Source organism: Coregonus clupeaformis, unplaced genomic scaffold (genome assembly GCF_020615455.1).
Source record: "Coregonus clupeaformis isolate EN_2021a unplaced genomic scaffold, ASM2061545v1 scaf0028, whole genome shotgun sequence".
Taxonomy (NCBI): Eukaryota; Metazoa; Chordata; class Actinopteri; order Salmoniformes; family Salmonidae; genus Coregonus; species Coregonus clupeaformis.
Genome location: NW_025533483.1, coordinates 797,501 through 815,047, shown reverse-complemented (window position 1 = coordinate 815,047; position 17,547 = coordinate 797,501). Strand labels below are relative to the sequence as shown.

Below are 17,547 nucleotides of genomic sequence, written 5' to 3'. Positions count from 1 at the left end.
TGGACTATACTGGACTATGCTGGACTGGACTATACTGGACTATACTGGACTATACTGGACTCTACTGGACTGGACTATACTGGACTATACTGGACTATACTGGACTATACTGGACTGGACTCTACTGGACACTAATGGACTGTACCGGACTGGACTTTACTGGACTATACTGGACTCTACTGGACTCTACTGGAATCTACTGGACTATACTGGACTCTACTGGACTATACTGGACTGGACTGATTCCTACTATACTGGACTCTACTGGACACTAATGGACTGTACCGGACTGGACTTTACTGGACTCTACTATATTCTACTGGTCTGTACTCTACTGGACTGGACTCACCATAAGCCAGAGCGGTGTTCGTCAAACCATGAGACATCCTGAAAATCGCTCTATGGAAAGATGAGACTCTCACGAACACGATGACGCTCTACAATCCAAAAGTGTCAGGAGACTCGTCTGAAGTCGGTACAGTCGATCTGCCAACTTCCTGTCTGTAGCGTCCGAACCGTTTGGGCTACACACTAATATGACCCCTCTATGCAAAGGTGAGACTCTCACAAACATGTGCATGTTGGTTTTGCTCAAGGACACCCACAGGCCTCACAAGACTAATCTGGAGGTCCCCCGGTACCAGTTGAAAAAATGAATGGAAGTATATATGGAGACTGTGTAATGCCAGAAATACAGTGCCTTGCAAAAGTATTCATCCCCCTTGGCGTTTTTCCTATTTTGTTGCATTACAACCTGTAATTTAAATTGATTTTTATTTGGATTTCATGTAATGGACATACACAAAATAGTCCAAATTGGTGAAGTGAAATGAAAAAAATAACTTGTTTCAATTTTTTTAAACAAAATAACAGAAAAGTGGTGCGTGCATATGTATTCACCCCCTTTGCTATGAAGCCCCTAAATAAGATCTGGTGCAACCAATTACCTTCAGAAGTCACATAATTCGTTAAATAAAGTCCACCTGTGTGCAATCTAAGTGTCACATGATCTCAGTGTATATATACACCTGTTCTGAAAGGCCCCAGAGTCTGCAACACCACTAAGCAAGGGGCACCACCAAGCAAGCGGCACCATGAAGACCAAGGAGCTCTCCCAATAGGTCAGGGACAAAGTTGTGGAGAAGTACAGATCAGGGTTGGGTTATAAAAAAATATCAAACTTTGAGCATCCCACGAAGCACCATTAAATCCATTATTAAAAAGTGGAAAGAATATGGCACCACATCAAACCTGCCAAAATCAATCAATCAATTTCAATCAATCAATTTTATTTTATATAGCCCTTCTTACATCAGCTAATATCTCGAAGTGCTGTACAGAAACCCAGCCTAAAACCCCAAACAGCTAGTAATGCAGGTGTCGAAGCACGGTGGCTAGGAAAAACTCCCTAGAAAGGCCAAAACCTAGGAAGAAACCTAGAGAGGAACCAGGCTATGAGGGGTGGCCAGTCCTCTTCTGGCTGTGCCGGGTGGAGATTATAACAGAACCATGCCAAGATGTTCAAAAATGTTCATAAGTGACAAGCATGGTCAAATAATAATCAGGAATAAATCTCAGTTGGCTTTTCATAGCCGATCATTAAGAGTTGAAAACAGCAGGTCTGGGACAGGTAGGGGTTCCATAACCGCAGGCAGAACAGTTGAAACTGGAATAGCAGCAAGGCCAGGCGGACTGGGGACAGCAAGGAGTCACCACGGCCGGTAGTCCCGACGTATGGTCCTAGGGCTCAGGTCTCTCAGTTGGCTTTTCATAGCCGATCATTAAGAGTTGAAAACAGCAGGTCTGGGACAGGTAGGGGTTTCCCACCAAAAGAGGGCCGCCCACCAAAACTCACGGACCAGGCAAGGAGGGCATTAATCTGAGAGGCAACAAAGAGACCAAAAATAACCCTGAAGGAGCTGCAAAGCTCCACAGCGGAGATTGGAGTATCTGTCCATAGGACCATTTTAAGCCGTACACTCCACAGAGCTGGGCTTTACGGAAGAGTGGCCAGAAAAAAGCCATTGCTTAAAGAAATAAGCAAACACGTTCGGTGTTCGCCAAAAGGCATGTGGGAGACTCCCCAAACATATGGAAGAAGGTACTCTTTTCAGATGAGACTAAAATTGAGCTTTTTGGCCATCAAGGAAAACGCTATGTCTGGCGCAAACCCAACACCTCTCATCACCCCGAGAACACCATCCCCACAGTGAAGCATGGTGGTGGCAGCATCATGCTGTGGGGATGTTTTTCATCGGCAGGGACTGGGAAACTGGTCAGAATTGAAGGAATGATGGATGGTGCTAAATACAGGGAAATTCTTGAGGGAAACCTGTTTCAGTCTACCAGAGATTTGAGAATGGGACGGAGGTTCACCTTCCAGCAGGACAATGACCCTAAGCATACTGCTAAAGCAACACTCGAGTGGTTTAAATGTCTTGGAATGGCCTTGTCAAAGCCCAGACCTCAATCCAATTGAGAATCTGTGGTATGACTTAAAGATTGCTGTACAGAGATGGGTGGGGCTAAGGCTTAAGAGGGTGTGAATGATGCTGAATGGGTGTAGACAAAGAAGAGCTCTCCAGTAGGTACCAAAACATTCAAGGGCCATTTTCTGAAAAGTGGGGTTACAAGTTTATCAACTTTCAAAGTATAATTACTTTCCAAACTTTTGACTGGTAGTGTATATCTTGTTTGGTCAGCTTTGTGTCAAGTCACTCTGGTTCACACTGACCGTGCCGTGTGCAGTAGCCGATCACAACTTTTTCCAACTGATCTGTCGATAGCGCCTGCTAAATTCAGGCCATCAATGTTGTTGAGAAAAGTAGCAAAATGTTTGAAGTTCTTGATGGCTAATGTTATATCTTTCTAAAACGCCGCGGCAGAAAGGACTATCAACACATACCGAGCAGCTCATGTTATAGACAGAAGCATAATACATGGCAGACCAATCCCTCTCTGTCACGGATGCTATGGTTGCCCTTAGTTTGAAGATGTAATCCGGAAACATGTGTTTTCTCCATCTCCTTAGCTATCATACTCTAATTCCACTGATTTCAAAACTCGGTCCTCCAGAAAGTGGAGAGCAACACTTATGCAGTTCTACTACGTGATATCTTTTTTTTTTTTAAAGCTGCGTTAGAAAGGATTACCTACACATACTGACCAGCTCAAATAGATAGAAGCGTGCTACATGGCAGGCCAATCTGAACTCATCTCTCGGCATGTCCAGCCCACTCATTATCTCAGCCAATCATGGCTAACGGGAAGGTTGCTGTCTTTTTCTGTGGATAAACCAACTAGGCTCGTAATTTAACAATTGTATTCGTTTCCAATACAAGGTTGTTACTACACTACGCATCTCAGTGAACTATTCCATTGCGGAGGCCTAGACTAAAATCTTATTTATGCTTGATCAGAAAATGTGGTCGGTTTCTCATTATGGAGGGTGTGACGTAATTGCGGTGCCTCCGGAGGCTTGCAGAGGCCAAATCGAGCTCCGTACCACATCGGCGTGCGCCTCCCAAATGTTGTAACAATGTGGAGGGCTCTGTAGTATAGCTCGGCATTGACATGATTGGTTGACGGTAAGTGGGGGCGGTACACAGTTCTCCCGAGTGGCGCAGTGGTCTAAGGCACTGCATCGCAGTGCTAGCTTTGCCACTAGAGATCCTGTTTCGAATCCAGGCTCTGTCGTAGCCGGCCGCGACCGGGAGACCCATGGGGCGGCGCACAATTGGCCCAGCGTCGTCCGGGGTAGGGGAGGGAATGGCCGGCAGGGATATAGCTCAGTTGGTAGAGCATGGCATTTGCAACGCCAGGGTTGTGGGTTCGATTCCCACGGGGGGTATGAAAAATAAAAAAATGATGTATGCACTAACTGTAAGTCGCTCTGGATAAGAGCGTCTGCTAAATGACTAAAATGTAAATGTAAAATGTACATCCTGTAGAATGCAGACGTTGGATTGACCATGCAGCGACCAGATGCACAATGCACTTCACTCTCCAGAATGTGCTCTCTCCCACCAATTTGTGCACATTCATTGTTTCATAACTTCGTGTGAATTGTTTGCGTTTGATTGTTAGTGTCTTATCAATTCCCCATGACATATATCACCAGTAGTACATTTACCATTAATTCCTATCATTTCTAATCTACAATGTTTGTTTGGTTATGGTACTTTCTGTTAATGCTTTCAATATATTATTATTCCAGTCTTCCTGTTCTCATTGTCGTAGTGGACACGTTGTTTGAGGACCACAACAACCTGCTACACTTGTGAGAAACAAGTTTTGGTTTATTTCATTCCATTTACAAGTTTTGTAAATTTAGCCATTGTCTTTTGTTTGGAGCGCTCCTGTCAATGTTGAGTAAAGGACGCGCACCTGATTACGCATAGAAGTCGGCCTATAGGCTACCTGGCCTGATTATGCATAGAAGTAGGTCTATAGGCTACCTGGCCTGCGCTCAAATATAGCCATATAAATGTGCCCATTTGGGGATCTGATAGTATTTCTGATTGGCTTAACGCACCACCACTAACGAGCTGCGGAGCTTCTCAAAGTAATGTTTTCGTCACCTCAAACAGCAAACAAACGAAGTCTGTTTTTACATCTATTGAGAATTACAATAGTTCCTCAATGGATTTGAAAAATGTTTCCAGCTCTCTCCCTTTAGATAACCACTCAGCTTGAAAGGGAAAAATGGCATGCTCTGATCCAGTGGAAACGTCATAAAATAGGCCTACCTGATTACTTCTTATCAGTGCTTGATTGTTCTGGTACTAATTTTGGGGGCTGGTACTGTTTATATTTAGGTGCAGGAGCTCCACAACACTTTTGAGCTAATAACTTTCAGAGAGATGAGTTCAGATTGGTCTGCCATGTAGCCCGCTTCTATCTATTTGAGCTGGTCAGTATGTGTAGGTAATCCTTTCTAACGCAGCTTTTTATTAAAATATATTACATAGTAGAACTGCATAAGTGTTGCTCTCCACTTTCTGGAGGACCGAGTTTTGAAATCAGTGGAATTAGAGTATGATAGCTAAGGAGATGGAGAAAACACATGTTTCCGGATTACATCTTCAAACTAAGGGCAACCATAGCATCCGTGACAGAGAAGGAGAAGCGTCCATCCATGTATACGGGTAAGATAGTCTAGCTAGCTACATTTTCAGATATTACACATTTCTAATTTTGTCAAAGTTGTTTTCATTTCAAGATAAAGTGTACTGTTAAATAGCGAGCTAAAGTGAGCTGGCTGGCTCGCTAGCTAACGTTACGTTTATGATCTGTAGTAATATTATTTGTATCTCAGAGCCATTTGCTTTGCTAGTTATAGCCTAATGTTAGCTAGCTAACATTGAACCTGGTTGGTTAGCTACCTGCAGATTCATGCAGGGTAGTAAAGTCATGAGTTGGGATTATGGTTCATTGTTTAGCTAGCTAGCAGCATGTCTTAACAAAAGACTCCACTATGCAAGTAACCATTTCAATAGAATGTTCATGACGTCACTGCGACAAATGTTGATAAACGTAGCTGGTAAAATAACTGATGAACCAGTTCTGCTAGGGCGAGTAAAATGGTCAGAGTGAGATGTTCTCTCATTTGTGTCTGGAAGTAGCTAGCCAACGTTAGCCAGTTAGCTTGGGTGCTTGACTGCTGTTAGGACAGGACGCTCGGATCAACCCTACTCCTCCGCCAGTGCGTCCAGTGTGCGCTCTGAACGATCCGAGAGCGAAACGCTCTGGATTTACGAATGGACAATCTGACAACGCTCTGAGTTTACGAACGCCCAGAGCGCACTCTGGCACTCCAGATAAAGTTTACGAACAGTCTTTTATGAGGTTTATATAGTATTTTATATGAGGTTTATATAGTCTTTTATAGAAGGGTTATATAGTATTTTATATAAGGGTTATATAGTTGTTTATATAGTATTTTATATGAGGGTTATATTGTCTTTTATATGAGGGTTATATAGTATTTTATGAGGTTTATATAGTCTTTTATATTTTATATTTATTTTATTTAACCTTTATTTAACTAGGCAAGTCAGTTAAGAACAAATTCTTATTTACAATGATGGACAACGGCACAAAGGCAAGAAGTTAGTAAGAGTGTCCATGATTGAGTCTTTGAATGAAGAGATTGAGATACAACTGTCCAGTTTGAGTGTTTTTTGCAGCTCGTTCCAGTCGCTAGCTGCAGAGGACTGAAAATAGGTTTATGTAGTCTTTTATATGAGGGTTATAGGATTTCATATGAGGGTTATAGGATTTTATATGAGGGTTATAGGATTTTTTGAGGTTAATAGGATTTTATGAGGTTTATGGTATTTTTCATGAGGGTTATAGGATGTCTGTGTCTTTCTGTCTGTCTGTCTGTGTGTGTCTGTCTGTCTGTCTGTCTGTCTGTCTGTCTGTCTCTGTCTGTCTGTCTGTCTGTCTGTCTGTCTGTCTGTCTGTCTGTCTGTCTGTGGTTGATTGTAGAGTCATTGTGGTGAACTGTTCACATCCAAGGCTTTGGCAGAGCTTCTGACATCATACCATAATGCCACAATGGATTCACACGGTTATATCAGTCCTTTAACCTGTCCTGGCCCCTCTACAGGGTTGGAGTGGATCCAGATCAAGACCTGCAACAATGTGGAGATAACTTCCTGGTCTTTCAAGGGGTGAGTCTATGGTCTGTCCTAAATGGCACCCTATTCCCTATATAGTGCACTACTTTAGACCAGAGAATGGCACCCTATTCCCTATACAGTGCACTACTTTAGACCAGAGAATGGCACCCTATTCCCTATACAGTGCACTACTTTAGACCAGCGAATGGCACCCTATTCCCTATATAGTGCACTACATTAGACCAGAGAATGGCACCCTATTCCCTATATAGTGCACTACTTTCATGACCAGGGCCCATCTGTTTATCTCTCTGTCCCATTGTCCCCTCTACTGACGACATCTCTATTTCTGTGGGCACAAGCACTGCCCATGAATCAAACTGTTCACACCCCTCTGGTTGGTGGAGATCATGTCCACACCCCTCTGGTTGGTGGAGATCATGTCCACACCCCTCTGGTTGGTGGAGATCATGTCCACACCCCTCTGGTTGGTGGAGATCATGTCCACACCCCTCTGGTTGGTGGAGATCATGGTTCACACCCTCTGGTTGGTGGAGATCATGTCCACACCCCTCTGGTTGGTGGAGATCATGTCCACACCCCTCTGGTTGGTGGAGATCATGTTCACACCCCTCTGGTTGGTGGAGATCATGTTCACACCCCTCTGGTTGGTGGAGATCATGTCCACACCCCTCTGGTTGGTGGAGATCATGTTCACACCCCTCTGGTTGGTGGAGATCATGTCCACACCCTCTGGTTGGTGGAGATCATGTTCACACCCTCTGGTTGGTGGAGATCATGTTCACACCCCTCTGGTTGGTGGAGATCATGTCCACACCCTCTGGTTGGTGGAGATCATGTTCACACCCCTCTGGTTGGTGGAGATCATGTTCACACCCCTCTGGTTGGTGGAGATCATGTCCACACCCCTCTGGTTGGTGGAGATCATGTTCACACCCCTCTGGTTGGTGGAGATCATGTCCACACCCCTCTGGTTGGTGGAGATCATGTTCACACCCCTCTGGTTGGTGGAGATCATGTTCACACCCCTCTGGTTGGTGGAGATCATGTCCACACCCCTCTGGTTGGTGGAGATCATGTTCACACCCCTCTGGTTGGTGGAGATCATGTCCACACCCCTCTGGTTGGTGGAGATCATGTCCACACCCCTCTGGTTGGTGGAGATCATGTCCATACCCCTCTGGTTGGTGGAGATCATGTCCACACCCCTCTGGTTGGTGGAGATCATGTCCACACCCCTCTGGTTGGTGGAGATCATGTTCACACCCCTCTGGTTGGTGGAGAGAATTTTGCAGGTTTAAAACTCATTTCCTGCAATTCTACACATTTTGTCATGTGGTGCAAAGAACATTGGGCTGCTTTAAAGCTAATTTCCTTGGAATTCTATACATTTTTGCCGTGTATTCATGTGATATTTGAGTGACAAAAAAATTCGAAAAAAACCTAAATAAGAAAACGTTAGCTGACATGGGCTAGTTGATCTGGACATTTCTGACCAGTTATAAATATCTCTCTAAGGTCTGTAATGACTGACATGACAAGAGGAACTGATGATGTACGACCCAATATAGAAATGGCACCTTGTGCTTTCTACTATTACAACTTTCAACAGTAAGTTTAAGACTCACCTTCTGCCCTCCACTAGAGCTCTACAAACGGTTCTGACATCAGGGGAAAGAGACTCATCTTCATCAGTCAACAGTCAACTATCACATGGACTTCGTCTTCTACTGGTTGTCGGATGTTGTGGTTGGTTCAGGGTTCATGGCCTATCAGGGTAGAACTGAAACTAAGTCTAAGTCTAAGTTGTTTCCTGTGTGTCTGTGGCTCTTTGAACAGCCCTGAGGTGCCTCAGACTCTAAAACGCTCACTACAAGACAAAGGAGATGATCGTGGACTACAGGGAAAGGAGGGCCGAACAGGCCCCCATTCACATTGACGGGGCTGTAGTGGAGCGGGTCGAGAGTTTCAAGTTCCTTGGTGTCCACATCACCAACGAACTATCATGGTCCAAACACACCAACACAGTCATGAAGAGGGCACGACAACACCTTTTCCCCCTCAGGACACTGAAAAGATTTGGCATGGGTCCCCAGAGCCTCAAAAAGTTATACAGCTGCACAATCGAGAGCATCCTGACCGGTTGCATCACCGCCTGGTATGGCAACTGCTCTGCATCCGACCGCAAGGCACTACAGAGGGTAGTGCGTACGGCCCAGTACATCACTGGGGCCAAGCTTCCTGCCATCCAGGACCTCTATACCAGGCGGTGTCAGAGGAAGGCCATAAAAATGGTCAGACTCCAGTCACCCAAGTCATAGACTGTTCTCTCTGTTACCTCACGGCAAGCGGTACCGGAGCTCCAAGTCTAGGTCCAAAAGGCTCCTTAACCACTTCTATCCCCAAGCCATAAGACTGCTGAACAATTCATCAAATGGCTACCTGGACTATTTTCATTGACACCCCCCTCCCCTTTGGTTTTTACAAACTCGCTGTTTATTGTCTATGCATAGTCACTTTACCCCTCCCTACATGTACGAATTACCTCAACTAACCTGTACCCAGCACATTGACTCAGTACCGGTACCCTCTGTATATAGCCTCGTTATTACCTCAACTAACCTGTACCCAGCACATTGACCCGGTACCGGTACCCCCTGTATATAGCCTCGTTATTACCTCAACTAACCTGTACCCAGCACATTGACTCGGTACCGGTACCCCCTGTATATAGCCTCCAGCCCATTGACTCGGTACCAGTACCCCCTGTTTATAGCCTCCAGCCCATTGACTCGTGCATTGTACCCCCTGTATATAGCCTCCAGCCCATTGACTCGGTACCGGTACCCCCTGTATATAGCCTCCAGCCCATTGACTCTGTACCGGTACCCCCTGTATATAGCCTCCAGCCCATTGACTCGTACCGGTACCCCCTGTATATAGCCTCCAGCCCATTGACTTGGTACCGGTACCCCCTGTATATAGCCTCCAGCCCATTGACTCGGTACCGGTACCCCCTGTATATAGCCTCCAGCCCATTGACTAGGTACCGGTACCCCCTGTATATAGCCTCCAGCCCATTGACTCGGTACCGGTACCCCCTGTATATAGGCTCCAGCCCATTGACTAGGTACAGTACTTCCCTGTATATAGCCTCCAGCCCATTGACTCGGTACCGGTGCCCCCTGTATATAGCCTCCAGCCCATTGACTCGGGTACCGGTACCCCTGTATATAGCCTCCAGCCCATTGACCCGGCACCGGTACCCCCTGTATATAGCCTCCAGCCCATTGACCCGGGTACCGTGCACTCCCTGTATATAGCCTCCAGCCCATTGACTCGGTACCGTACCCCTGTATATAGCCTCCAGCCCATTGACTCGGTACCGGTACCCCCTGTATATAGCCTCCAGCCCATTGACTCGGTACCGGTACCCCCTGTATATAGCCTCCAGCCCATTGACTCGGTACCGGTACCCCCTGTATATAGCCTGTATATTGCCTCATTATTGTTATTTTATTGTGTTACTTTTATATTATTTTTTACTTTAGTTTATTTAGTAAATATTTTCTTAACTCTATTTCTTGAACTGCATTGTTGGTTAAGGGCTTGTAAGTAAGCATTTCACGGTATTTGATTTGATTTGATACAACTCTATACAGTGCCTTCGGAAAGTTTTCATACCCCTTGACTTATTCAACATTTTGTTGTCAGCCTGATTTCAAAATGGATTAAATACATTTAAAAAACTCACCCATCTACACACAATAACCCATAATGACAAAGTGAAAATGTTTTTTTAAATGGTTGATAAAAAAATAAAAAATCTAATTTGCGTAAGTATTTAATCTATACATGTTAGAATCACCTTTGACAGCTATGAGTCTTTCTGGGTAAGTCTCTAAGAGCTTTGCACACCTGCATTTACAATATTTGCCCATTATTCTTTGCAAAATTCTTCAAGCGCTGTCAAAGTGGTTGTTGATCATTGCTAGAAAACCATTTTCAAGTCTTGCCATAGATTTTCAAGTAGATTTAAATCAAAACTGTAACTCGGCGACTCAGGAACATTCACCGTCTTCTTGGTAAGCAACTCCAGTGTAGATTTGGCCTTGTGTTTTAGGTTATAGTTGTGCTGAAAGGTGAATTCATCTCCCAGTGTCTGGTGGAAACCAGGTTTTCCTCTAGGATTTTACCTGAGCTTAGCTCCATTCTGTTTCTTTTTTATCCTGAAAAACTCCCCAGTCCTTAACGATTACAAACATACCCATAACATGATGACGCCAACACTATGCTTGAAAATACGGAGTGGTACTCAGTAATGTGTTGTATTGGATTTGCCCCAAGCATATTTTTGTATTGCACACTTTGTATTTCCATGTGAAAATGTTCTGGGATTTGCTCCATTGGTTTTGTTGGTAGGCCTTCATTATGCTCAAATAGCCACAATAACCTATTGGCTACTGTCTAAAACTGTCAGGATACAGCCTGTTGGCTACTGTCTAAAACTGTCTGGATACAGCCTGTTGGCTACTGTCTAAAACTGTCAGGATACAGCCTGTTGGCTACTGTCTAAAACTGTCAGGATACAGCCTGTTGGCTACTGTCTAAAACTGTCAGGATACAGCCTGTTGGCTACTGTCTAAAACTGTCAGGATACAGCCTGTTGGCTACTGTCTAAAACTGTCAGGATACAGCCTGTTGGCTACTGTCTAAAACTGTCAGGATACAGCCTATTGGCTACTGTCTAAAACTGTCAGGATACAGCCTATTGGCTACTGTCTAAAACTGTCAGGATACAGCCTGTTGGCTACTGTCTAAAACTGTCAGGATACAGCCTATTGGCTACTGTCTAAAACTGTCAGGATACAGCCTGTTGGCTACTGTCTAAAACTGTCAGGATACAGCCTATTGGCTACTGTCTAAAACTGTCAGGATACAGCCTGTTGGCTACTGTCTAAAACTGTCAGGATACAGCCTGTTGGCTACTGTCTAAAACTGTCAGGATACAGCCCTATTGGCTACTGTCTAAAACTGTCAGGATACAGCCTATTGGCTACTGTCTAAAACTGTCAGGATACAGCCTGTTGGCTACTGTCTAAAACTGTCAGGATACAGCCTGTTGGCTACTGTCTAAAACTGTCAGGATACAGCCTGTTGGCTACTGTCTAAAACTGTCAGGATACAGCCTATTGGCTACTGTCTAAAACTGTCAGGATACAGCCTGTTGGCTACTGTCTAAAACTGTCAGGATACAGCCTATTGGCTACTGTCTAAAAACTGTCAGGATACAGCCTGTTGGCTACTGTCTAAAACTGTCAGGATACAGCCTATTGGCTACTGTCTAAAACTGTCGGGATACAGCCTGTTGGCTGCTGCCTAAAACTGTCAGGATACAGCCTATTGGCTACTGTCTAAAACTCGTCAGGATACAGCCTGTTGGCTACTGTCTAAAACTGTCAGGATACAGCCTGTTGGCTACTGTCTAAAACTGTCAGGATACAGCCTATTGGCTACTGTCTAAAACTGTCAGGATACAGCCTGTTGGCTACTGTCTAAAACTGTCAGGATACAGCCTGTGGCTACTGTCTAAAACTGTCAGGGTACAGCCCTGTTGGCTACTGTCTAAAACTGTCAGGGTACAGCCTGTTGGCTACTGTCTAAAACTGTCAGGATACAGCCTGTTGGCTACTGTCTAAAACTGTCAGGATACAGCCTGTTGGCTACTGTCTAAAACTGTCAGGATACAGCCTATTGGCTACTGTCTAAAACTGTCGGATACAGCCTGTTGGCTACTGTCTAAAACTGTCAGGATACAGCCTGTTGGCTACTGTCTAAAACTGTCTGGATACAGCCTGTTGGCTACTGTCTAAAACTGTCAGGATACAGCCTGTTGGCTACTGTCTAAAACTGTCAGGGATACAGCCTGTTGGCTACTGTCTAAAACTGTCAGGATACAGCCTGTTGGCTACTGTCTAAAACTGTCAGGATACAGCCTGTTGGCTACTGTCTAAAACTGTTGTGGATACAGCCTGTTGGCTACTGTCTAAAAACTGTCAGGGATACAGCCTGTTGGCTACTGTCTAAAACTGTCAGGATACAGCCTGTTGGCTACTGTCTAAAACTGTCGGGATACAGCCTGATTGGCTACTGTCTAAAACTGTCGTGATACAGCCTGTTGGCTACTGTCTAAAACTGTCAGGATACAGCCTGTTGGCTACTGTCTAAAACTGTCTGGATACAGCCTGTTGGCTACTGTCTAAAACTGTCTGGATACAGCCTATTGGCTACTGTCTAAAACTGTCAGGATACAGCCTATTGGCTACTGTCTAAAACTGTCAGGATACAGCCTGTTGGCTACTGTCTAAAACTGTCAGGATACAGCCTGTTGGCTACTGTCTAAAACTGTCAGGATACAGCCTGTTGGCTACTGTCTAAAACTGTCAGGATACAGCCTGTTGGCTACTGTCTAAAACTGTCGGGATACAGCCTATTGGCTACTGCCTACAAAACTGTCAGGATACAGCCTGTTGGCTACTGTCTAAAACTGTTAGGATCAGCCTGTTGGCTACTGTCTAAAACTGTCAGGGTACAGCCTGTTGGCTACTGTCTAAAACTGTCAGGATACAGCCTGTTGGCTACTGTCTAAAACTGTCAGGATACAGCCTGTTGGCTACTGTCTAAAACTGTCAGGGTACAGCCTGTTGGCTACTGTCTAAAACTGTCAGGATACAGCCTGTTGGCTACTGTCTAAAACTGTCAGGATACAGCCTATTGGCTACTGTCTAAAACTGTCAGGATACAGCCTGTTGGCTACTGTCTAAAACTGTCAGGGTACAGCCTGTTGGCTACTGTCTAAAACTGTCAGGATACAGCCTGTTGGCTACTGTCTAAAACTGTCAGGATACAGCCTGTTGGCTACTGTCTAAAACTGGTCAGGGTACAGCCTGTTGGCTACTGTCTAAAACTGTCAGGATACAGCCTATTGGCTACTGCTCTAAAACTGTCAGGATACAGCCTGTTGGCTACTGTCTAAAACTGTCTGGATACAGCCTGTTGGCTACTGTCTAAAACTGTCAGGATACAGCCCTATTGGCTACTGTCTAAAACTGTCAGGATACAGCCTGTTGGCTACTGTCTAAAACTGTCAGGATACAGCCTATTGGCTACTGTCTAAAACTGTCAGGATACAGCCTGTTGGCTACTGTCTAAAACTGTCAGGATACAGCCTGTTGGCTACTGTCTAAAACTGTCAGGATACAGCCTGTTGGCTACTGTCTAAAACTGTCAGGATACAGCCTATTGGCTACTGTCTAAAACTGTCAGGATACAGCCTGTTGGCTACTGTCTAAAACTGTCAGGATACAGCCTGTTGGCTACTGTCTAAAACTGTCAGGGTACAGCCTGTTGGCTACTGTCTAAAACTGTTTGGATACAGCCTGTTGGCTACTGTCTAAAACTGTCAGGATACAGCCTGTTGGCTACTGTCTAAAACTGTCAGGGTACAGCCTGTTGGCTACTGTCTAAAACTGTCAGGATACAGCCTGTTGGCTACTGTCTAAAACTGTCAGGATACAGCCTGTTGGCTACTGTCTAAAACTGTCAGATACAGCCTGTTGGCTACTGTCTAAAACTGTCGGGATACAGCCTGTTGGCTACTGTCTAAAACTGTCAGGATACAGCCTGTTGGCTACTGTCTAAAATTGTCAGGATACAGCCCTGTTGGCTACTGTCTAAAACTGTCAGGATACAGCCTGTTGGCTACTGTCTAAAACTGTCAGGATACAGCCTGTTGGCTACTGTCTAAAACTGTCAGGATACAGCCTGTTGGCTACTGTCTAAAACTGTCGGGATACAGCCTGTTGGCTACTGTCTAAAACTGTCAGGATACAGCCTATTGGCTACTGTCTAAAACTGTCAGGATACAGCCTGTTGGCTACTGTCTAAAACTGTCGGGATACAGCCTGTTGGCTACTGTCTAAAACTGTCAGGGTACAGCCTGTTGGCTACTGTCTAAAACTGTCAGGATACAGCCTGTTGGCTACTGTCTAAAACTGTCAGGGTACAGCCTGTTGGCTACTGTCTAAAACTGTCAGGGTACAGCCTGTTGGCTACTGTCTAAAACTGTCGGGATACAGCCTGTTGGCTACTGTCTAAAACTGTCAGGATACAGCCTGTTGGCTACTGTCTAAAACTGTCAGGATACAGCCTGTTGGCTACTGTCTAAAACTGTCAGGGATACAGCCTGTTGGCTACTGTCTAAAACTGTCAGGATACAGCCTGTTGCTGTCTAAAACTGTCAGGATACAGCCTAAGTTGGCTACTGTCTAAAACTGTCAGGATACAGCCTGTTGGCTACTGTCTAAAACTGTCAGGATACAGCCTGTTGGCTACTGTCTAAAACTGTCAGGATACAGCCTGTTGGCTACTGTCTAAAACTGTCAGGATACAGCCTATTGGCTACTGTCTAAAACTGTCAGGATACAGCCTGTTGGCTACTGTCTAAAACTGTCAGGATACAGCCTGTTGGCTACTGTCTAAAACTGTCAGGATACAGCCTGTTGGCTACTGTCTAAAACTGTCAGGATACAGCCTATTGGCTACTGTCTAAAACTGTCAGGATACAGCCTGTTGGCTACTGTCCAAAACTGTCAGGGTACAGCCTGTTGGCTACTTGTCTAAAACTGTCAGGGTACAGCCTGTTGGCTACTGTCTAAAACTGTCAGGATACAGCCTGTTGGCTACTGTCTAAAACTGTCGGATACAGCCTGTTGGCTACTGTCTAAAACTGTCAGGATACAGCCTGTTGGCTACTGTCTAAAACTGTCAGGATACAGCCTGTTGGCTACTGTCTAAAACTGTCAGGATACAGCCTGTTGGCTACTGTCTAAAACTGTCAGGATACAGCCTGTTGGCTACTGTCTAAAACTGTCAGGATACAGCCTGTTGGCTACTGTCTAAAACTGTCAGGATACAGCCTGTTGGCTACTGTCTAAAACTGTCAGGATACAGCCTGTTGGCTACTGTCTAAAACTGTCAGGATACAGCCTGTTGGCTACTGTCTAAAACTGTCAGGATACAGCCTGTTGGCTACTGTCTAAAACTGTCAGGATACAGCCTGTTGGCTACTGTCTAAAACTGTCAGGATACAGCCTGTTGGCTACTGTCTAAAACTGTCAGGATACAGCCTGTTGGCTACTGTCTAAAACTGTCGGGATACAGCCTGTTGGCTACTGTCTAAAACTGTCAGGATACAGCCTGTTGGCTACTGTCTAAAACTGTCAGGATACAGCCTGTTGGCTACTGTCTAAAACTGTCAGGATACAGCCTGTTGGCTACTGTCTAAAACTGTCAGGATACAGCCTGTTGGCTACTGTCTAAAACTGTCAGGATACAGCCTGTTGGCTACTGTCTAAAACTGTCAGGATACAGCCTGTTGGCTACTGTCTAAAACTGTCAGGATACAGCCTGTTGGCTACTGTCTAAAACTGTCAGGATACAGCCTGTTGGCTACTGTCTAAAACTGTCAGGATACAGCCTGTTGGCTACTGTCTAAAACTGTCAGGATACAGCCTGTTGGCTACTGTCTAAAACTGTCAGGATACAGCCTGTTGGCTACTGTCTAAAACTGTCGGGATACAGCCTGTTGGCTACTGTCTAAAACTGTCAGGATACAGCCTGTTGGCTACTGTCTAAAACTGTCAGGATACAGCCTGTTGGCTACTGTCTAAAACTGTCAGGATACAGCCTGTTGGCTACTGTCTAAAACTGTCAGGATACAGCCTGTTGGCTACTGTCTAAAACTGTCAGGATACAGCCTGTTGGCTACTGTCTAAAACTGTCAGGATACAGCCTGTTGGCTACTGTCTAAAACTGTCAGGATACAGCCTGTTGGCTACTGTCTAAAACTGTCAGGATACAGCCTGTTGGCTACTGTCTAAAACTGTCAGGATACAGCCTGTTGGCTACTGTCTAAAACTGTCAGGATACAGCCTGTTGGCTACTGTCTAAAACTGTCAGGATACAGCCTGCTGGCTACTGTCTAAATCTGTCAGGATACAGCCTGTTGGCTACTGTCTAAAACTGTCAGGATACAGCCTGTTGGCTACTGTCTAAAACTGTCAGGATACAGCCTGTTGGCTACTGTCTAAAACTGTCGGGATACAGCCTGTTGGCTACTGTCTAAAACTGTCAGGATACAGCCTGTTGGCTACTGTCTAAAACTGTCAGGATACAGCCTGTTGGCTACTGTCTAAAACTGTCAGGATACAGCCTGTTGGCTACTGTCTAAAACTGTCAGGATACAGCCTGTTGGCTACTGTCTAAAACTGTCAGGATACAGCCTGTTGGCTACTGTCTAAAACTGTCAGGATACAGCCTGTTGGCTACTGTCTAAAACTGTCGGGATACAGCCTGTTGGCTACTGTCTAAAACTGTCAGGATACAGCCTGTTGGCTACTGTCTAAAACTGTCAGGATACAGCCTGTTGTACTGTCTAAAACTGTCAGGATACAGCCTGTTGGCTACTGTCTAAAACTGTCAGGATACAGCCTGTTGGCTACTGTCTAAAACTGTCAGGATACAGCCTGTTGGCTACTGTCTAAAACTGTCAGGATACAGCCTGTTGGCTACTGTCTAAATCTGTCAGGATACAGCCTGTTGGCTACTGTCTAAAACTGTCAGGATACAGCCTGTTGGCTACTGTCTAAAACTGTCAGGATACAGCCTGTTGGCTACTGTCTAAAACTGTCAGGATACAGCCTGTTGGCCACTGTCTAAAACTGTCTGTGATACAGCCTGTTGGCTACTGTCTAAAACTGTCGGGATACAGCCTGTTGGCTACTGCTCCAAAACTGTCAGGATACAGCCTATTGGCTACTGTCTAAAACTGTCAGGATAC

At 45.1% G+C, this 17,547-nt stretch overlaps 1 protein-coding gene across 2 annotated transcripts in view; it reads left to right on the top strand.

Annotated features, from left to right (window-relative positions):
* Window positions 1-17,547, top strand: part of slc9a7 (solute carrier family 9 member 7) — a 180,493-nt gene that overhangs the window by 122,229 nt on the left and 40,717 nt on the right. For both annotated transcript variants that reach the window (XM_041889517.1, XM_041889516.1), the window contains exon 13: window positions 6,614-6,677. In XM_041889517.1, coding sequence (XP_041745451.1) covers window positions 6,614-6,677 — 64 coding nt within the window. The remainder of the gene's footprint in view (window positions 1-6,613; window positions 6,678-17,547) is intronic.